This window comes from Myotis nattereri, assembly GCF_964212035.1.
Source record: "Myotis nattereri genome assembly, chromosome: 3".
Classification (NCBI taxonomy): domain Eukaryota; kingdom Metazoa; phylum Chordata; class Mammalia; order Chiroptera; family Vespertilionidae; genus Myotis; species Myotis nattereri.
Genome location: NC_138077.1, coordinates 190,560,960 through 190,583,740, shown reverse-complemented (window position 1 = coordinate 190,583,740; position 22,781 = coordinate 190,560,960). Strand labels below are relative to the sequence as shown.

General features: G+C 43.5%; 1 protein-coding gene across 2 annotated transcripts in view; it reads left to right on the top strand.

Moving 5' to 3' along the window:
* MACF1 (microtubule actin crosslinking factor 1) overlaps positions 1-22,781 on the top strand; it is a 340,411-nt gene that overhangs the window by 270,073 nt on the left and 47,557 nt on the right. Inside the window, exons 60-66 of one of the 2 annotated variants that reach the window (XM_081085882.1) lie at positions 14,873-15,034; positions 15,221-15,391; positions 16,379-16,545; positions 19,713-19,872; positions 20,217-20,543; positions 21,499-21,583; positions 22,359-22,600. In XM_081085882.1, the coding sequence (XP_080942008.1) occupies positions 14,873-15,034; positions 15,221-15,391; positions 16,379-16,545; positions 19,713-19,872; positions 20,217-20,543; positions 21,499-21,583; positions 22,359-22,600 (1,314 nt within the window). Of the gene's footprint in view, positions 1-3,002; positions 7,401-14,872; positions 15,035-15,220; positions 15,392-16,378; positions 16,546-19,712; positions 19,873-20,216; positions 20,544-21,498; positions 21,584-22,358; positions 22,601-22,781 lie in introns of those variants that run through there. The other variant, XM_081085881.1, reaches the window with a different exon arrangement.

Genomic DNA, 22,781 nt, shown 5'->3' with positions numbered 1-22,781 from the left:
CAGATAAAAAATAAGACACATTGTGGAAAGAGACACTGTGCTTCCTCTCTTGATTTCTTTCTAAACATACTGGTGATAAAGAAGAAGCAAAGCAATCTTTGGCTTCTTTGAGGGTGGAGGCTGGGGGGTTGGGGAACTTTACCTAATCCTTTTTATAAGGTTGTGTTTGCACTTTGGATGGTTTTTTTTCTGTAATACTGCTCTAACGCTTAGAGTGTGACTTCAGTTGAAAAGCAATTTGAATCCAATCTTCACAGTGGCTAAAGCACTCCACTTATTTATTTTATATTATAATATGGAGCATTGGTGAGAATAGGGTAGATAGGTGTGGGAAGGGGAAAGATTGAATTGATTGACACCTGACTGGTGAGGAAACAGGAAAGGAATTTCTGCCTGGGAAGTTTGTGATTCCACATCAAGATCATTTTGTATAATAGAATAACCACCCACCCTTAGTCCAGAGCCAGAATTCCTCAGATTCTTCCAGCCAGAAGGGCCCTGGCACGCTAACAGTGTTATGATATCTGAACACTTAAGTGAATGTATTTGGCCGGAGAGATTTGCTAGTGAAATTGATCTTGCCTTCCCTAGGTTTTTCCAGTTGTACTGAATAATTAAAAGAAAATTAAAACCTGGATTCCCTGAAAGGTTAAGAATCAGATCTGTTAGTTGATCAAGCCCCTAGGAACACAGTGCGTCAGAGGGAAACTTAACATTTATTCTAAACAAACTGATAGCGGATTTTAAAATCTGTTTCCGCAAATCTCTGCCAAGTGATTGTATGAATTTCCGCTCAAACACCTCCAGAATTAGGAATTTCACCACTTTAAGGGACACCCTATTCTTTGAATAGCTGTGAGAAAGCTCTTTGTTTGAAATGTGCCCTTGGATATTCGTGTGTCAGCTGAAGGAGACACTGTATCCAGAAAAAGCTTCCGTCCTCCCTTGTTCCAGTCCTTCAGATAGATACTTCTTGTTTATCATATTGCCTGGAACCTTCTCTAGGTCAAGCATCTTTTTTGGTTCTTTCTGCTGTGTGTTCCTCAGGAGACAGGGCTTCTAGTGTCTTGCAGTGGGGGACCAAGAGGACTCAGGATTCTGGGGCAGCTCCTTTAAAAGTTTTAGAATTAAAGGATATTAAAATTAGAAAGGCAGTCAAGACATAATTTAGTCTGTGCCCCTCTCTTCCAGTTTACAGATGGGGAGAGAGTTTCGGATTTGAGTGGGCTGAATGGATCAAAGTGAGAAAGTGTAAAAACAGTTTGCCATTGAAAGGTCTTTTATTTGTTTAATTCTGAGCACAGGCTTCAGCCCACACCTCATTTTTGCCAAGGACCTCTCCGGCTTCCTGCGTAGGTAAGGCTCAGCTCAGGGTTGCACTGCCAGATCTCCAGACACCAACTGTTGGCCTCACTTACTGTCTGCGTAAAGGATAGAAATAACTTCTCTGTAAGTTTGACGGTCTATTGGCCAACTGAAATTTTAAAAGATTTTTTTTGGCCCTTCGGAAATGTAGCTGCCTCTGGTGGACAGTTTCCTGGGTTTCCTTTTGTATTTTCTTTGTTTAATGTCACCAGGTGACTTAGCTTTTCTAAAAGCCAAAAAGCTGTGGACAGAATTGTGGGCCACCTTTCTATAGCATTTTCTATCATCAAGCTGGAAACACAGACCCCTGCTCTTCAGCTGGCCCGGAGGCTCGGGTTTCCTTGCATGTGCGCAGCAGTAAGGGAGCCCAGGTGTTGGGCGTGGGACACTGCTGCTGGCATCTCCCCCGAGTCACTGACGCCGCTCAGCCCTGTGGGCAGAAAGGGACCAGGACCTGATGTGAGGAGGAGGAGGAGGAGGAGGAGGAGAGAGAAGGCGCCTAGAGTTTCCCAGTAACTTGGTCTCCGAGTTTGACCGCATGCCTTCGGACACCGGGAAGTGCCGGGTTCGAGGCTGCGTGCTCCTGGGCCTGGCCGGGGCGCACTAACGGTGACACCGGAGGGGCTCGGAGAGCCTTCGGCGGCAGAGCTGGAGCCAGTCGGAGGCGGGCGGCCCGCGGCAGCCGGCGACCCTGCTGGCAGATGGGCCCGAGCGGCCCTGCCAAAGCCGGCGGCTGGGGCGGCGGGTCCCCTTCTGGGTTCGCCGGCCCCGGGGCTGGGCTCGGAGCCCGGGGCGGGGGCCGCGGCGGGGCGACGGGGGCCGGGCCCGGGGGAGGAGGGCGGGGCTTTCCTTTGTCAGGGGATTTGCGCGGCTCGGCGGCGGCTCGCGGTGCGGCTCCCTCCTCTCGCCCTCTCGGGGCGGGGCTTTCCCTCCGGCCGGGGGGGCGGGGGCGGGGCCCGCGGAGCCGAGCGGCTGGCGCCCGGGCCCCCCCCCCCCCCGCGCCGAAGCCCCTCCTTCCGCGCCTCGGCCTCCAATCCCCTCGGCCGCCCCGCGCTCTCGGCTCCGGTCGCTCTTTGCGCGGCCCCCGCCCGGGCCCCGCCTCCACCTCCTCCCCCGGGCTCTGCCTCGCGCTCGGGGCTTCCAGGGGGCTGCCGGGCGGGGCGGCGCGGAAGGGGCGGGGAGCGGCCCGCCAGCCCGGCACTGGCAGCGAGCGCCGAGCGAGCGGCGCGAGGGAGCGGGGAGCAGGGCTCGCCCCCGCGCGGCCCGAGCGGAGCCTTTGTTCCGGCGCGAAGTTAGCATGCCGGGCCCGTGACAGCTGCGGGCGGGGGCCGGCGGGCCGGCGGCGGCGAGGAGAGGCGGCTGCTTGACATGCAGCCCGCGGCGCGGCGGCGGGGGAGGCGGCACCCACAGCACGCGGGCTCCGCGGCCGGAGGGACAAACTAACTTCCTGAGCGGGACCGGAGGCCGGCGAGGCCGGAGCCACCTGCCAGCTGCGGTGAGGCGACCTGGCCGCCGGGCGCGCGGCACGGCGCGGGGGAGTGGGCCGCGCTGAGCGAGCTCCGAGGCCGCGCCGCCGGGCCCTCTCGCCTGGCTGTGCGGCCACCGCGCTGGGCTGTGCTGGGAGCCACAACAATGCCGTGATGTTTGGGAGACAGGAAGCCCCGGACTGGTCCCGAATGAAGGACTTCCTGTGTTTAAAGTTGCAGGAATATCCGCCGACCAGCCCAGTTCAATTGCAAACACGCGAACTAGGGAGAACGAATGGCTAATTCAGACCAGCTGGACTCTCCAGGGGTGGAACAGGATAAAATGAGAGGAATTCTTAGGAGCTTGGGCTATGCATGGAGACTAGAGGGGCTGTGCCATTGTTAAAGGACTCGATCGGGTAAATCCTGCCCCAGCTCCCCTTGGATGAGAAGTGAGTGGAACTAGATATTGAATAAGACTTGTCAATATCAGATGATTTTTTTATTAAATTAGAAAGAGCCGTGCTCTTTAAAAAGAAGCCATACAAAGAATTATTTTGTTTGTTGAGTAAATTATACCACTTATCTGCAACTATGAGACTGCTAGCCTGTGAAAAAAAAGCTGTTCCTCTTAGAGCGTCTCCCAGGATGGTTTCAAAGTGGAACTTCCAGGCCTTTTTAGAGGGTAAATCCAGTTGGTTGGTTGGGATTATGAACATGTAAAGGAATTTTAAATTTACACAGAATGCATTGTTGGGGAATTCATGAAAAACATTTAAAAGGTTGATGGTTCGTTTTGATTGAAGAAGTATGGGTAAGCCACTCAGCAGGCCAGACTGTTTAAGGCGGAACCCCACCTGCCTGGGGAAAGGAGAGGAAGAGGATGGCTATATAGAGGATTGCTATGTTCCACAGCGGTCTATATATGACACAATGAGGATAAATGAACAGATTGACCAGGGGTCAAAGCTTAATCAGACGTCAAAAAGCACCATGGAAAAGATGGAAGGAAGTACTATATCCAGCAATGGTACCTTAGGAGCAGCATCTAATGTTTTTGAGTCTAGAGCACCAGAAGGCAAAAAGCTAGATGAGCGAATAATATTTGATGCACTGAAGCTAAGCAGTGATGTGCAGAAGTTGGCACCTGTGCCACCCAGAAGGCGACCAAATGCAGAACGCAAAGACAATGTTAACAGGAGATCATGGAAGTCCTTCATGCCACCCAATTTCCCAGAATTTGCAGAAAGGATGGAAGCTTCTCTCAGTGAGGTTTCAGAAGCTGGTGCTTCAAATCCTTCCTTGCAAGAGAAGAAGGAATCCAGTTCTGCATTAACAGAAAGTTCTGGCCATTTGGACAACAGGGAACCTCAGTTAGAATCAGTAACTCTGGAACATGTGTCCAAATCCATAGGCATTCCAGAAGTGCAGGATGTGAAAAATTTAAGTGGAGACTGCCAAGACTTCAGATTTCAGCAGCACAGTGAGAGCTCTCCCCATGAATTCCAGCCTCTAGAATCAGAAGCTGCAGCACCAAGTGGTAACACAGATCTAATGCAGGAACACAGATTCTCAAGTGCAACCTGGCCCAGAGCCATGAAAAGTTTGGCTAAGGGAGGCTTTAGAGAGAAGCAGCACCCCCTTGGGGACACAGCTTGCACTGTGGAAATGCCACCTCTCTCCCCTTGCCTGAGTGAAGAGCTGTTGGATCCAGAGTTGCATGTTCTCATAACCCCCAGCCTAAGAGAGAAAACAGAGTCTGAACTAAAGTTTGAGGAAGATGAGCGATGGATTATGATGGAGGCTGAGGAGGAGTGGCAGGAGGAGAAACTGTCAGAGAGAGGAAAGGCTTTTCCAATGGCAGATGAGAAAAAGAACAGCCTGGTGGATATTTTTGAAGAGAGAGAACAAGCAAACACTGTAGCAGTGGTAGAGGATGGGTCCCATTGCTCGGCTGCTGCCTTGGAGACTTTAGACCACTTAGCTCTTGGTCATATTTGTTGCTCTGATGACCTACAGCCAGCTGAGAATCGCTTGGCTTCTGTTCTTGAGGATACACCTCTTGATTACAGTTACATTCTCACAGGTGAGAGTGCTATAGGTGAGCTGAAAAACAAAGCTGCCCAGGAGCTAGAGGGCCTTGTTTCCAATTTAGAATACACTGTTGGTCCTTTCAATTCAGAGCAGCTCTCTGACACAGATTCAGTGCAGATGTTTCTTGAACTTGAAAAAGAATGTTTATGTGAAGAAGAAATAACTCCTCTAGTTGAGCGGGAGAACCAAGCTTCTGAAGGGCTGGCCCCATCCCAGGATACAGAAAATTCACTTGTAATTAGTAATTTTCCAGGGGCTGCCTTAGAAGAGGAGCATGTAGACGTTTTAAATGTAAGGGTGAAAGGTGATAATTCTGGATTGGATTGTGAGTATTTTAATGCCCTGGATTCTTCTCAGGTGCCTAATGCTGTGGAACTTACTGCCCACTTTGATATCGTGAGGGACATTCCCACTGTTAGTGCAGAGTGTGAAAAAGTGCCTTTTAGCCCCAAGACTGCAGGGGAATTTAAGTTCAGACACCCAGCTGACCTGGAGTCACCGGGAAAGCTGGACCCAGGAGGATTGCCCAGCTCTGATTGCAGAGCTTCTCATGAAGAAAACCTATCAGCCTGTGAAGCTGAGCTAGCCAAAGAGAATGGCAGTTTGTTCCAGGTAGACTGCAGTCAGATTGAGGGGAATGTTGAGAGGTCCCCCCTCAGTTCTGCTTTTAGCTGTGAACTAAAAGATATTATCTCAGGATCTGAAGTAGAGGTGTTATCATATGGTTCACATTTACTAACAGATGAGATTCATTTGGAAAATGAGGAAGGAGCTATTAATCAAGAAAACATTCTGACTTCCTTGGGAACTGTGGACCCTTGTGAGTTGTCCATGGAGAAAGTTTATGGTGAGGCACAAGAGCTGGGTTATGAAACCCAGCTTTTGGAGGACCAAGCCCTAGCACATTTTCATAGAGACCTCCCAGAACAGGTCTTCCAGGATCTCCAGAGAAAGTCCCTAGAGTCAGAGATTCAGAGTCTGCACCTGCTGGATGGAGGACAGAGACATAGCAGTGATGGAGAGGGAACTGTGAATGACCTAAAGCTCAAGCTGAATGGAGGGGAGACAGAAATGAGAGATTCAGAATCATTGCTAAATATCTTTATGGGGGAACAAGTTACCAAAGCTAGTAATACTGAACCAATTTTGGAGGAATGGATACCCATCCCAGAGAAACCTGCCCCAACTGCTATAATGCCCACTGTAGAAGATGCCCTAGATGCTGCAGTGCCCACCCCAGAGGGAACTGCTGTAGCTGCTGTCACAGTGCCCTTTCCAGAGGAGGACATGCCAGTTGCTTCCGTGGTCACCATTGAGGCATATGTCCCAGCTGTTGCAGTGCCATCCACAGGGGAGGACATCCCAGAGGGCTCTGTCACCCCAGCTGCTCCAGAGGAGCCTGATACTGCAACTGTTAGAGTGCTCACCCCAGAGGAGCCTACAGCCCCAGCTGCTGCAGTGCCCACCCCAGAGGAGCCTACAGACCCAGCTGCTGCAGTGCCCACCCCAGAGGAGCCTGCAGACCCAGCTGCTGCAGTGCCCACCCCAGAGGAGCCTACAGACCCAGCTGCTGCAGTGCCCACCCCAGAGGAGTCTACAGCCCCAGCTGCTGCAGTGCCCACCCCAGAGGAGCCTACAGACCCAGCTGCTGCAGTGCCCACCCCAGAGGAGTCTACAGACCCAGCTGCTGCAGTGCCCACCCCAGAGGAGTCTACAGACCCATCTGCTGCAGTGCCCACCCCAGAGGAGCCTACAACCCCAGCTGCTGCAGTGCCCACCCCAGAGGAGCCTACAACCCCATCTGCTGCAGTGCCCACTCCAGAGGAGCCTGCAGACCCAGCTGCTGCAGTGCCTACCCCAGAGGAGCCTACAGCCCCAGCTGCTGCAGTGCCCACCCCAGAGGAGCCTACAACCCCATCTGCTGCAGTGCCCACCCCAGAGGAGCCTACAACCCCAGCTGCTGCAGTGCCCACTCCAGAGGAGCCTGCAGACCCAGCTGCTGCAGTGCCTACCCCAGAGGAGCCTACAGACCGAGCTGCTGCAGTGCCCACTCTAGAGGAGCCTGCAGACCCAGCTGCTGCAGTGCCCACTCCAGAGGAGCCTGCAGACCCAGCTGCTGCAGTGCCCACCTCAGAGGAACCTACAGCCCCAGCTGCTGCAGTGCCCACCTCAGAGGAACCTGTCCCCACAGTTGATAGTGTGCCCACTCCCAAGGAGCCCTCTACTCTAGCTGCTGCAGAGCCTGCTATGGAGGAAGTGTTCCCTGATGGTGTTCCCATCCTGGGAGATATTGTTCACACTGATTCAGTGCCTATATCAGAAGAAGGAACTCCTGTTCTAGGGGAGTCTTCCTCCACTGGAATGTGGATCAAGGAGAACCTTGATTCTCCAGCATTTGGGATAAAAGAGGCGACTGGCACAGTGCTGCATGGGAAAGTGCCTCTGGCTACAACCGATGGATTAAATTCAAATGAGGTAATTGTTGCTCATTTTGTTGGGGAGGATCTAGAGAGTAAAGGGAGATTTGTAAATTCTCTGAATTGGTGGTGATTAGAAAGGCACAGGCAGTCCTTCCTTTCTTTGGTTCTCTTTGGGGCTTCTGGTATTTTCTGGTCTTTTTATTGAGTTTATGGGGGGAAAGATGTCTTACTTTCACTTGGCAAAACTATAATTTGTTGTTTTTTTTATTTAGAAATAACAAAAGCCTAAGGAAGACAGGGATGTATACAGTTGTTAGTTTACATTTTGAAAAAAGATTATTAGCAGGAATGGGTGACTCTTCTTTTGAAATTACAGTAAGCATGTTCTTTGCCTAAATCAAATTGATCTGTGATTATCAGCAGTCACATAGAGGCTAGAATGTAGGTTTTGGAATGAGACCTAAGATACTTCTTAACCACTTTGGGAAAATTAGCTAGATGTCCTGAGTCTCCAGTTTCGTCATTTGTTACGGCAGAACCCTGTGAATTTTGTGAGGATGAAATGCCATAACCCATTGAAATCATCAAGTGTATTAGATTTCAATCACTGTGAATATCCTCCCCCTTTCCCTTTCAAAGAGATATGTTGGTTAGTTGAAAGAATTCACCAAAGCATGTTGGGTTAAAGCAATATACAGATGTGCAAATTATGGTTTTTTAATATAAAAGCTGTTTATTAAAACCAAAATAAGTCATAATGTTTATGAAAAAGAGAGGTAGTTCAGTCATCTTGTCAAACTTTGTGTCCTGAAGCAAGTCACTTTCCTTTTCTGTACCTCTTGTTTCTTAAGCTCTAAAATAAGGGAGTTGGGCTAAATGTTCTCCTGGATCTCCCTTAAAGATTTTTTTTTTTTTTAAGATTTTTAAATTCTTAATGTTAGAGAACAGACTATGTTAGGAAGCTGTTGGGAACCAGTGTTCACATCTTTGAGCACTCCTAAGTCAAAGGAATTTGAGATGGGCAAATTCTAGTTTACTGCCCTGGTGTCGTTTGATCAGTGGTAAGCAGTGGAGTGAAGGAGTTAAAAGTTTTGTCCTGGCCAAGTGGCTCAGTTGGTTGGAGCATTGTCCTGTACACCAAGAAGTTGCAGGTTCGATTCTGAATCAGGGCACATACCTAGGTTGTGGATTGCATCCCACACAGGAGACAACCAATAAATCCTCAGGTGAAGATTAATTAAAAAAAAAAAAAAGAGCCATAACCGGTTTTGCTCAGTGGATAGAGAGTTGGCCTGCGGACTCAAGGGTCCCAGGTTCGATTCCGGTCAAGGGCATGTACCTTGGTTGCGGGCACATCCCCCATAGGGGATGTGCAGGAAGCAGCTGATCGATGTTTCTCACTCATCGATGTTTCTAACTCTCTATTCCTCTCCCTTCCTCTCTGTAGAAAATCAATAAAATATATATTTTTTTAAAAATGAAAAGTTTAATATAATCTAATATAGCCGGGGGTTTCTGAGTGTGGAGGTGGTTTTGGTTTTACACTATCCTCAGGACCCAAATAGTACCTTCCTTGTAGTAGGCATTCACTGTTGATTGACTGACTGAATGAGTATTAATCTCCATGGATACTATAAGAAAGATGGGTTCTGCCCTGGTGGGTAGTTCAGTAGGTTAGAGCGTTGTTGCTATATTCCAGAGTTGCGGGTTTAATCCTTGGTCACGGCACACTCAAGAATCAACCAATGAATGCATAAATAAGTGGTACAACAAATTGATGTTTCTTTCTGTCTGTCTATCTCCATCTCTCCCCCTCCCTCCCTCTCTCTCTCTCAAATCAACAAATAAAAAAATGGGAAAAAAGAAAGAAGGGTTGTTCTCTCATCCACTCCATTGTAGAGCCTTTCAGGTCACCTTAGCTGGCTACAGTTCATTTAAACATGCAACTACCAGCAACAAAAAATCATTTTGACGGTGATCCATAAGCTGCCAATTTTGCCACAGATCCCTCCTGGTGGTACCATCTTGGGCTTCACCAATTATTTTGTAATGTATCATTCTATCAAATTAGAATGCATCACCTTTTAGATAGATGGATTTGATTCGGTTTTCTGAGTTCTAGTGAATTTGGGATTAACACCAAGATCCCAGTGTCCTATCCAAAGTCACTGACTGGCATTATTAGTTATACAGAATATTTCTAGTGTAAAGCCTACAGCAGTAATCAGTGAAATACAGAAACTAAATTTATAAGGAGCCAATCAAATCTGCATAAAAGAAAAAATTCAGGGAAAGCCTTAATATCAGTCTCTGGGATCTCTGTTTCCCCATCTACAAAATGAGTAAGTAGATGGAGCTACATAATCTCTTAAGGATCCTTCTAGCTACAGTAGGTAGTCATTTCATGACATGTTCCTGTCATAAATGACAGGAGAAGGAAATAATAGCCCAGCTGCAAGGTAGTTCATCACCTTTGAAGTATGGTTACTTTATGGAATATCTGGAAGCAAGATGCCCACATCTTTGTACAAAATGAGAAATCTGCTCCATAGCCATAGCCAGGACTATTAACCAATAAGAATGTAGAGAGCCTATTTGAAAGTATTTATTGAAACAAAATAAATGTCACTATAGAGTATACAAATCTTGCTAAATTGATTTTTAAAAAGTTTTTCCAAGATGAAAACTGTATGGATTTCATTTCTTCCAACAGGGTTTCTAGAGGAAATTGAACCTATCATTTTTTACGTAAACACTTAGAACTCGACAAGTGGTTGTATTCAGAATGTGATCTACAGTGCCCTGCTTTAGATCCTCTGTGTATGGATGTACAAATGTATGCGTGTATACATGGTTTAAGTAGATGTAAGCTTTTTAATAGCAATAATGAGAATTTGGTAAAGAAGCAAAATGTCAGAATTTGTTTGCTATTTCTATAGTGGGATCTAGGCCCACTGAGAGCAATGTGTAGTTACTTAAATGCTCTTCTCATTTATAGACTTCCTTAGTCTTATTTCCAATTACTGGGGAAGAAATAAACCTTTTGTATAAAATAGGGGTTCTATAAAATTAAAACTTGCCCAAAAAGTCTTTAAGCAAAAATTAGAGAGCCCCAGAATCTCCGTTCAGTGTTTGAATGCTTAACCGATAAGCAGAACCTTCATGGATTTGTTTGCTTTCCCTAACACTATTTCTATACAATGATTCATTTATTCATTGAATAAGAAATAAGAGGGATATTGAATTTCAATTGTGGTGTCAGGGAAAGGATTTTAAAACTAAACCTAAAGGATAAATAGAAGTAACTTAGCAAAGAATCAGAGGGAAGAACATCCCAGACAAAGGAAATGGAAGCTGGGAAGAACTTGGCATGTTAGAACTAAAAGACCAAGGGGCCAGGCCACAGCAACCAAGGGTTCTTGAAAGAGTGCCTTGAAGTGAATCTAAAGAGAGGATGCAGTGACTGAGAAAGACATCCTCAAAAGTATCATACTTTAGCCCTAGCCAGTTTGGCTCAATGGATAGAGCATTGACCTACGGACTAAAGAGTCCCAGGTTCGAATTCGGTCAAGGGCTCATGCCTGGGTTGCTGGCTTGATCCCCAGAGAGGGGCATGAAGGAGGTAGCTGATCAATGATTCTCTCTCTCTCCCTTCCTCTCTCTAAAATCAATAAAAACATTTTTTCTTTTAATCACATTGGCTCCTGTGTGTAGAATGGATTTAAGAAATCAAGGACAGAGTAGAGAGGCCTGCTAGGCTACTGCAATTATCCAGGTTGCTTGGACTAGAGAGATGTAAGTAGATTTGAAGACAGTTGGATGGATTCAAGATATATTTTAGAGGTAGAATCATCAAGACCTGACAATGGCCCCTATTTTAAGAGGGAGGGAGAGGAGATATTAAGGACGGTTTCTAGGTTCTGGTTTGTGCGACTGAGTGGATGGGGACAGTAGTATATTGTTGATTTAGGGAAGAACAGGTTTGCGGGGCGGGGGCGGCGGGGGGGGGGGGGGGGGAGTAGGAAGTACTGTTCAGTTTTGGAATGGTTAGGTTCAAGATGCCTGTGAGTCATTTGCATGGCAATGTTAAGAAAGTAGTTGGGCCCTGACCGGTTTGGCTCAGTGGATAGAGCATCGGCCTGCGGACTGAAGGGTCACAGGTTCAATTCCAGTCAAGGGCATGTACCTTGGTTGCGGGCACATCCCCAGTAGGGGGTGTGCAGGAGGCAGCTGATTGATGTTTCAAACTCTCTATCTCTCTCCCTTCCTCTCTGTAAAAATCAATAAAAATATATTTTTTTTAAAAAAAAAGAAAGTAGTTGGATATACATTTATAAAATCATAAGCATTTATCACGATTAACATTTTTTTAAAAATATATTTTATTGATTTTTTACAGAGAGGAAGGGAGAGAGATATAGAGAGTTAGAAACATCGATGAGAGAGAAACATCGATCAGCTGCCTCCTGCACACCCCCTACTGGGGATGTGCCCACAACCAAGGTACATGCCCTTGACCGGAACTGAACCTGGGACCCTTGAGTCCGCAGTCCGAAGCTCTATCCACTGAGCCAAACCGGTTAGGGCTATCACAATTAACATTTAAAGCCATAGGAGTAGATAGAATTGCCTAGACGAGAGTATAGAATGAGAAGAGGGCCCAGGACTGACCTTCTTCCCTTATCCCCACCCAGACACTAACATTTGGAGGTGTAGAAGAGAAAGAGGAAGAGAGCAAAGGACATCAAAAAGGATCAGTTAGGATGAAAACTGAGAGAATATGGTATTACCAAAGATAAAGGTGTTTGAAGACATTCTTTGGGAAATTTTCTGTTTTATGTCTCTGTTGTATCTTATGTACATCGTGCAATAATTTTTACTAGTGTTCTGCTGTGGGAAATGTCTGCCAGCTCTGGTTAGTTAATAATATGGCACAGTCCTATTGAAATACTAAAGAGTAGGAATTTTAATGTGTCTAAAAGCACTGAGTTTGCAAAACAGCTTTATTTGAGAGTTGAGAGAAGGGAGCAAGTGTTTTTCAAATTTACTTTCTTTAATATTCTGTTCACTTGTATTCAAAATAAATATTTAGGTAGCATTTACTTAGAAGTGCTTTCATATATTTTTAACTTTCTGAAAAAAGATGAGAAAAATACCCATATCTGTCAAAACAGCCCATAGAAAGGAGGTAGGAAACAAAGGAAGAAATCTAATGCTTCTATAGGAAAGATTCATACACAAAGTAAATTCAAATTTCAATAACAGAATTAGCTGTTATATAAAAGAGATTAAGATACTTACTTTTCTGTGCCATTGACCTCATTATCCAATAGAATTTCTTGCCAAGGTGGCTATCTTCTCTGTCTGTGCTTAAGTATAGCAGGCACTAGCCACACGTGGCTGTTGATCACATGCAATGTGGTTAGTGTGACTGAGGAACCGGATTGTTAGTTAAATATCCACATGGAGTTGCTGGCTACCATATTAAGACCGCGCAGAAAGAATATAAATGTCACTCGTAGTGTGAGTGAGATTTGATTGTTCAGTGGACTGGACATCTTTCCTCTGTATCTTTGGCTGTCTGCTTTCGTTGCTTTTCCAACCCCAACCCCACCACCACCATTTTCTTGCACCCAAGCAATTAAAACATGGAAGTTTTGTTTTGTCTTTTTCCCCTCTACTCTGACTTTTCTTCAGTGAAAACATCTTTAGTACAAAATGGAATCATGGCACTTGTTTTTTCTGGGAACCATGTTGTTGTGGGGAGATAGTCATTTTTAGCTCAACTGCCTTGTAGTGTTGCCTAACAAAATATGGTGTAATCAAATTATAGTATAAAATGAAGCCCACTGGTAATTTCCTTTGTAACCTTCCTTTTTAGTGTCCCCTGGGGCTTTCCCTCCCTGGTGACTCACTTATCCAGCCATAGACCATTCTTTCTAGAATCAGTTTCCTAATCTTAGTGTGATCTGTGGTCTCATACAGACCAAAATTAGTCTTATCCAAGGTTAAGGAATTCTTTTTCACACTTATTTTGTTCTCTTCTATTTTCTGTCATCCTTCAGTCTTTTTTTTTTTTTTAAATATATTTTATTGATTTTTTACAGAGAGGAGGGGAGAGAGACAGAGAGCTAGAAACATCGATGAGAGAGAAACATCGATCAGCTGCCTCCTGCACACCTCCTCCCCCCGGGAATGTGCCTGCAACCAAGGTACATGCCCTTGACCGGAATCGAACCTGGGACCCTTGAGTCCGCAGGCCGACGCTCTATCCACTGAGCCAAAACAGTTTCGGCCATCCTTCAGTCTTAATTGACTCACCTGTCTTACTGAAACTGAAGGAACTCTTTGTGGAAGAAAAAAGGGTGGGAAAATATCCAGATTGGTGAAATATGGCCGATTTTTATCCTCTGATGATTGAAAGAAATCTGATCTTAGGGACAAATATTTATTTCATTATTTTCCTTAAAGTGGCAAAAGTATTATTCTTTCCTCCTTGGTTCCTTTAGAAACCTCTAAGTCGTAATGGAGTGAACTGCAGTAGAAACATGCACATTGCCTGTTACACTTGTTCACATTGTTTCCAAATGCTGCTGTTTTGTGGTAACATGGATGGATATATAGTGTCATTTTAAAAATATTTTATTTATATCTGCATCTTATTCAGAGTTATGTGTCTGAAGTTGTTAAGGACATTTCCCAGGATTGGCCCGTTTCCCTTTGTAATTAGAGAAATACTGTTTCAAGATTATTGTCTGTGTGTGGTCTGTGGCCCTGGAACAAAATGGAGTTAAATGGCCACAGGGGGATTAAGCTAAGAGGTTGGCATTTTTCATACTGTTAATATGTTTTGGCTAATTGAGTTATTAGTCCTAGTCAGAGAAGAGCATTGCATATATCAGTGGTCACTTAAAGCTTTTCCCCAAGGTATTTTTAATCTAAATAGTAGTCATTTGGTATCATTCTTCCTTTTCGGATTGATATATATACATCACATTTATTTCTTCAGGATGATGCTTCTCTCTTCTCTATTGATTTTTACTTTAAAAATTAAGCAAACAGATTAAAGAGGGGGGAAAAACCATGAGTCTCCATTGGGTTAAAGACCTAAGTAGTGCGATAGCTCTGTAATTACTTGTCCATAGGCGGTCATACTGAAATATGAAACTACACCCGGCAGGTATGGCTCAGTGGTTGAGCATCGACCCAGGAGGTCCAAGTTCAATTCCTAGACAGGGCACATGGCCGGGGTTTCGGACTCAATCCCTGGTAGAGGACATGCAGGGGGCAGCCTATCAGTGATTTTGTCATAATTATGATATTTCATGTCATCTCCTTCTGAAAGAGAGAAAAGAAATATGAAACCACGTGTTTCTTTAATAGTTTCTTATACAAATGGCTTGTTTTTACTTTTTATTCTTTCCCTCCTTTGTTAAATCATATCTTTCCCCCGAAATAACCTGTCGCTGTGGTATAGAGGGTCTGTTTGCCTTGAGATTAAATCTTCTTTGGTTTATAATTATCTAGATGTTTCAGAAAGAACAGGTGGATCCTCTTCAGATGAAATTACAGCAGGTGAATGGACTTGGCCAGGGATTGATTCAGAGTGCTGGAAAAAACTGTGATGTGCAGGGTTTGGAACATGACATGGAAGAGATCAATGCTCGATGGAACACACTGAATAAAAAGGTAAGTGGTAGGGGGAGGGCAAGAAGTAACAAGTACACTGGGAATGGAGGACAAAGTAAAGGGACATCTAAATATAAGGTTTTCCTGAACATAAATAAAAATGTAGCAGTTGCAATCTGTAGTTACGTAAAGGGGTCAGTAGTAATTTTAAAAGTTCCCTTCTTATAATGAGCCTCTGTGATACAGGTTGCACAAAGAATTGCACAACTACAGGAGGCTTTGTTGCATTGTGGGAAATTTCAAGATGCCTTGGAGCCATTGCTCAGCTGGTTGGCAGACACTGAGGAGCTCATAGCCAATCAGAAACCTCCATCTGCTGAGTATAAAGTGGTGAAAGCACAGATCCAAGAACAGAAGGTAAGTGAGAATGTTGAGACAGTGAATTGTAACAGCCATAGAGAATGGCAGACAACACATTTGCTTATAGTTTAAGGAGCATGGTTGGGAGTTTTAGTAAAATCCTCACATACTTTGTGTGATCCTGAAAAGAAAGTAGGAATTTATTTTTATCATCTTATCTTAATGTACTAGCTTACTGTGGCATGTATTAGACTGAATAATCCTAGCTAATAAAGACAATATGCAAATTGACTGTCACACTGTCACAAAAATGGCGGCGCCCAGTACCCCAGTCCTTTCAGCCCCGCCTGGGGTGGCAGGCGCGTGGTGCAGCCAGACCTGCCCTCAGCCCCCCAGCTGCCCAGGGCGGGTCCAAGGTGCAGGCAACCAGGGCTGGCAGAGGCTTGCGCTGCCAGCAGTGGCAGCAGCAGAGGGGTGATGGGGGCATCGCCTTCCCCTGATCGCTGGGTCACCTCCCGCCCCTGAGGGCTCCCGGACTGTGAGAGGGGGCAGTCCAGGCTGAGGGACCGCCCTCTCCAGTGCATGAATTTTCATGCACCAGGCCTCTAGTTTTACATATCCATGTATCCTATTTCAACATTTCAGTCATACCTTTATCTTAAAAATGTTTTTGGTGTTTTCAGAGTCAGCGATATTCTAAATAATGGATATATCATGTATAATGTTTAATCTAGATATGGGGGTTTTTTTGGCTTAATTTTAATTTCAGTGTATTTTTCTCCTAGTTCAGAGTAAGTTTCCTCTTAGTCACGTAATGGCAGTTCATTGCTCTATTTAAAAACTTAAGTGTATGAAAAGTTCATATGGATAGTAGGAACTGTTCTGTATATCTTACGTTTTTGCCTCAAGGTGGAAAAAAAACCTGTTATTCAAGTAAGCTTAGGATTTAGTGGGGTTGGGATTTGGGATTTTTTGTTTGTTTGTTTTTTCTTAAAGTGACCCCATGTTATCACTTTTCATTCTCTTTAAACGTGTGTAAAATAGTTGCTCCAGCGACTCCTAGATGATCGAAAGGCCACAGTAGACATGCTTCAAGCAGAAGGAGGCAGAATCGCCCAGTCAGCTGAGCTGGCTGACAGAGAGAAAATCACTGGACAGTTGGAGAATCTGGAACGTAGATGGACTGGACTACTCAGCAAGGCAGCAGCCAGGTAATGCCAGGGCGATTTTAAGAATGGGTCAGAGAAGGTTTGTTGTGTCCTGTTATTTACTTGCTATCACTGAGGTGCTCTAAAAGCTCCTGGATGCTTCATACAGTGCTTCGGAAGGTGTGGAATGGCTTCTGTCTTGAAAAGGGATACATTCTTAGAGGTGATGCTCATAATAAAAAAACTCTCAAAAATGAGCCTTAACTCCTGCATACATTTCTCAGCACTGGAAGATTCATTGCTCTGTCTTATTCTGCTGCAGATAGTCGTGGTTCCAAACGACAAGACACAGACTCCTACAACCCAGCCACTTACTTTCTGAGTGTTTGAAACAGATCTTTTCCCTTCATATTTATAAATAATGTTTTTGATACTTGGAGTTAAAATTTATACTATTTCTTTTCTGTCAGCTTATTCTAATAGTAGATGTATTTGCATCGGGGAGCACGTCTGTGGCTCTGGTAAATGTGTGCATTCGAGAAATGCATGAACTTTACTTCAGCGAACGGCCAAAAGACGGGCCTCCAGAGTGGTGCTTCTCTTTCCACAGCTCTGAGTTCCCCAGTGTCACCTGAGCTCAAGTCATACAGACGTCTTTACTTTTAGCATATACAGTTCCCAGTTTTAAAATAAATGCTAGCTAATCAGAAATCATTATGAGAGTAATAGAGTTGATCATTTATGATTGTAACCTTTCAGTTGTCTAGATGGCCAGTGGCAATCTTCAAGTAACTTCCTCTTCAGTCTCTTCTACCTGCTTTTGGCTTACTTCTTTCTTTCTTTCTTTCTCTTAAATTTTTATTTATTGATTTGAGAGAGAGGAAGGAGGAGAGCGAGAACAAGAGAGAAATACCAGCCTATTGTTCCACTTATTTATGCATTCATTGGTTGTCTCTTGTATGTGCCCTGACCGGGAATTGAACCCACAACCTTGGTGCATGGGGACAATGCTCCAATCAACTGAGTTACCCGGCAAGGGCTGGCTGACTTATTTCTTATCTGAGTTTTGCAACTCAGATACTTATTTTTACTTTCAGACTGCACTGCTTTTCTTCTCTCTCTGTACATTTTCACCAATATTGCCATTAATCTTCCAGTTACCTAGGCTTAAAACCCCGCCCAATTGTTACCCTTCTCACCTGCCCCAACTTTGTGTTTCACACCTACCAGGATGCTAAATTCTATTCATTTTACTTCTACAGTGTCTTTCCAGTCACATACCTCAGTTCATGACTTAATGCGCTTTCACTTGTGCTAGTTCACATGAGTACCTCATCTGAGGTAGCTTCCAAACTAATCACTCATCACTCTACTGTCACTTACCCTCAGGCCTTTGCCTCTTTGCATGCTCAAAGACATTTAATGACTCCCTGTTGCCTATAAATAAAATCTAAACTAACCCAAAGTTCAAAGCTTTCTACTATTTGGCCTTAACCTACCTTTCTTAGTTTTCACTATTCTTCTCAGTCCTTATATTCTAGGTAAAGAAAATTCTATTTTGTTCTCTAGTATCTTCTGTCAGTTTCCTCATTCTGTCTTGGCTGGTGGTTCTGCATCTTCCATGAAATACTTTTGGCCATCTTCCCTTCTGTAAAGCTTTTCCTTATTCCTCAAGCATGAATAACCTCACCTTCCTCCTAACTGCCATAACTCTTTATCAGTGCCTGTACTGTTATGGTCATTATTTTATGTAGTGCTTATCTCCCAAATCCATAAGTTTTCAGATTCAAAATTATAGATGAGTCAGAAAGACATAGAGATAATTTGCAATTCTAGTTTGATATTAATCTTTAAAATAATGTTTAGTTATATTAATTAAAGATATATTTTGAAGGCTGGCATAAATAAGAAAGGAAATCTATACTTTATATTGACACTTAAAAATGGCATCTAAAAATACATTTTCCTTTATATTCAAACATAATTGAATATCCAGATAATTAAAATGGCAACTATTTATATTTAAACCATTTCTTATTAAAATAAGTTTGTCCAGGCTCTTGCCGGGTAGCTCAGTTGGTGAGAGCATCATCCCGATACACCAAGGTTGCGGGTTTGATCTCCGGTCAGGGCACATACAAGAATCAACCAATGAATGCATAAATAGTGGAACAACAAATCAATGTTTACCTTTCTATCTCTCAAAATCAATTTAAACACACACACACACAGACACACACACACAGACACACAGACACACACACAGACACACACACACACAGTTTGTCCATAGGACCTGGCACAAAGTAGCTGCTCAATAAAGGTTTGCCGAACTAAAGTGCTTCCTATGCGCCTGGGCCTTTTCAAATGTGACGTGGCATCTATCTGTTCTTAATGGTTCAAAGTCATCACCATGCCTTTATTATTAATCTGTGTGCTAATAGGGTTCTGTGGTTGTTCTCCTTATTAGACTGCCTCCAGTATTCAGGCTTCCTCTCCCCTTTGTAATCTGTTTTTAATCTACAGGAAACTTGAAATCCAAGCTAAGTATGGATGTTATATAAAATAAAATTTAAGATTCCAAGTGAGCTATATAAAGTCCATAGTTCTGCCATTTGTGTTGGTACATTTAGCTAGTCTGGGTTTTTTGGTTTTTTTCTTAAATCTGGATTCAAAGTTATGTTCTGGGGCTTGAAGTTACTAGAAACCTCACTGGATTAGGGAGGCAGGAAGGGAGTTCTAGTTCATAGTCTGCCTTCGTATTTCAGATGCTCTCTTCTCTTTGCTCACAAGTGAAGGTAGTAGTGACGGGGAAAAATGAGAACTGGTGATTTTTCGACTTGTTTAAACTTTATTTTAGTCTCATGTTCAGATGATGCATGAGCTACATTGCATAGGAGAAAGAGCTTTAGAAGGTCTGATTCTCATTCTCATGGTACTATTTCTACCCACTGGGTGCCTTGGAGGAATCTCTGTAGGCTTTCAGGGTCGGTTCTCTCTTTTGGAATGGTGGGATAATTATTCTGCCTGCACTGCTAGGTTATGGCAGAATCAAAATAAAGGTAATGCTTATGAAAACCTGTAAAATAGCAAAGTGCTATGTATGTGTGTTCTGTTTACTGTTGATATTTAAATGTACCTAGTAAAGATTGGTCTTTTATTGACTATAGTACTGTTACCCATTTTAATGTGACTTTTGCCTTAGCAGCTTGTTCTGTATCTTTGTGTAGGCATAAACAGCTGGAAGATATCCTGGTTTTGGCCAAACAGTTTCATGAGACAGCTGAGCCTATTTCTGACTTCTTATCTGTCACAGAGAAAAAGCTTGCTAACTCAGAACCTGTTGGCACGCAGACTGCCAAAATACAGCAGCAGATCATTCGGCACAAGGTAGGAAGTAGTTATAGTAAATGAAAACAAAAAACTGGAATCAGAAATCCTGGAAATTAGAAAACTGCCTGCAACATGCTACCAAGATGTGTGTGTTTTTTTTTTGGGGGGGGGGGGTGGTGGTTAAAGTTTAAAACATGGTCAGATTATTAATTGGAGTAGTCACATCCTTGATAGATACTAATACGCTACCATCATTAAAAAAAACAACTATTGTGTTATTTTTGCCCTTCAATAGGTAAACTTTTTGTATTGTTAATTTATTGCATCACTTGTTCATTGTTTCATGTTTACTTTTCATTTATTTTGTTTCTGTTATTCATTTTTTCCATTTGGATTTCCAGGCTTTGGAGGAGGAAATAGAAAGCCATGCAACAGATGTGCACCAGGCAGTCAAAATCGGGCAGTCCCTCTCCTCCCTGACATGTTCTGCAGAACAGGGTGTGCTCTCAGAAAAGCTAGACTCATTGCAGGCCCGGTACAGTGAGATTCAAGACCGGTGCTGTCGGAAAGCAGCCCTGCTTGAACAAGCACTGTTTAACGCTAGACTGTTCGGGGAGGATGAGGTAGAAGTGCTCAACTGGCTGGCTGAGGTTGAGGACAAGCTCAGTTCAGTGTTCGTAAAGGATTACAGACAGGATGTCCTGCAGAAACAGCATGCTGACCATCTGGTATTCATGTTTTCCATTCTTATTGTTTATGTTACCAGTTATTTTATAATTTTGATTCATGTTTCTCTTCATTTCTTTGCTTTTTTATTCCTACCATTTCAACTTTATGAACCAGTACATACTTGCTGCTTAGAATTAAATCTATTTTCTGACAAGTCCCTGGGAATACTTGCACTTAAACTGAATCAGTAATTCTATATGATGATCCAGAGTGTAGTCAGGGGCCATCTCAATTCCAATTCAGGTTTTACATCCTTTGGTAATGTATGTCACCCAGTTTCCATTCGAACAGAAGCTTTCATAAAACCAGATTGCCTAAATAGTTCCCAAGGTTTGATTATATAACTATAACTTTAAAAATATTTATAGAATTTATTTGATCAAATTCCTGGGATTCTGCGTCATCTTAGAAAGAATAATTTGCTCTTTTCATTTCATCAAATGAAATTCATTTCATGAGATTTCTTTGGGGATGGTAAAAATAGACAAAGCAAAGGGGGGGGCAGTTTGTTGTTGTTATTGATAATCTGAAATTCTTCTGCTTCATTGATTTCAAATATTGAAAGTTTTTAACCAGGATTTAAATCTGCCTACTTCTTGCTGACTTTCTTCTTTTGAAATTTCTGTCTTATTCTTTGTTTTGGACATAGTAGACATTTCTATGAATTCTGCTCTACCTTTCTTAGGTTCAGGTTTGGTAACAATAGATTGTAAAGTTGATTTAATCCTAAAACTCTTTTCATCCAGTACAAAAGAAAGCTTGCCTATAAGTATCTGATTTAATTATTTTGAATAATTAATGGTGTAACCAAAGATATAATGAAACAGTCAAATATCTGATGTTCAAACTAAACTGGTATTCATCTCCTTACTTTAAATTTCATCTCTTAAAGGTCTCATTTCTTTCCCTTTGTTGTGCCATAGTTTTAGGATTAATGGTATTCTTTCCTTTCAGGCTTTAAATGAAGAAATTGTTAACAGAAAGAAGAATGTAGATCAAGCTATTAAAAATGGTCAGGCTCTTCTAAAACAAACCACAGGTACTTTGAAAAGTGCACCTTTTAGCACCTCTATATGTTTACAGACAATCACATATCCAGGGGAATAGCACCCTGCATTAGCCACTTCTCTTTGGATATAGAAGTTTAGTATTCACTGATTATATTGCCATGTCCTTATCATGTGTGCTTCCCTCACCCCCCCGTCAGCCCACAGCCTGGGTTTCTATTTCCTGCAAACCCTTTTGAAAACTAAAAAACTTTGTGTCTCACATCTGCTTGTAGATGATGACTCCCCCTGTCCTCTAATATGTTGAATGCCAGCATTCACTGAAAGGTTTGGGGAAAGTCTAGAAACACCTGCAGATGAACTCAGAGCCTAATAATCTCAGAAGTGGCTTCTTTATTTTTTTAAAATAATTCTTTATTGTTGAAAGTATTAAATATGTCCCCCTTTCTTCCCCATTGTTCCCCCCAGCCCCCTGCCCCAGGCCTTCACCTATTGTCTGTGTCCATGGGTTATGCATATACGCATACAAAGTTGATTACCTCCCGCCCACCCACCTTCCCTCCGAGACTCCGCATTCTGTTTCATGCTTCTGTGTCTGGATAGAAGTGGTTTCTTTATTGATTAAAACATTTATTTCCCTCCTGTCTTAGTGTGGGATGCTAGGTGAAATATCTATCATAGGAAGAGAGCATCTATAAAATGTAAGCTCTGATTTGAAGAAAGGAGGATTAAGGAACTCGCTCATCTCTAGAAGGCGACTCCCTCATGTTCTCTTAAATATGAATAATTGTGTGTGCCTTCCCACAGGTGAAGAGGTTTTGCTTATCCAAGAGAAACTAGACGGAATAAAGACTCGCTATGCAGACATCACAGTCACTAGCTCCAAGGCCCTCAGAACTTTAGAGCAAGCCCGGCAGCTGGCCACCAAGTTCCAATCTACTTATGAGGAACTGACTGGGTGGCTGAGGGAGGTGGAGGAGGAGCTGGCAGCCAGTGGAGGACAGTCTCCCACAGGGGAGCAAATACCCCAGTTTCAGCAAAGACAGAAGGTAAGCTGTCATTTCACACTAAAAGGAAAAGAATTCCTCTTAGAATCCTTGCATTTAAATTCTTAAGTTTTATCTCTAAGTCTGCTTTAAATCTAAACCAAAAATTTTTGTTTCCCTCCTTTCTTATTTACTCATGGACAGTAAGACTGTACATAAAGGCAGGCCACGTGTTATATCTGAA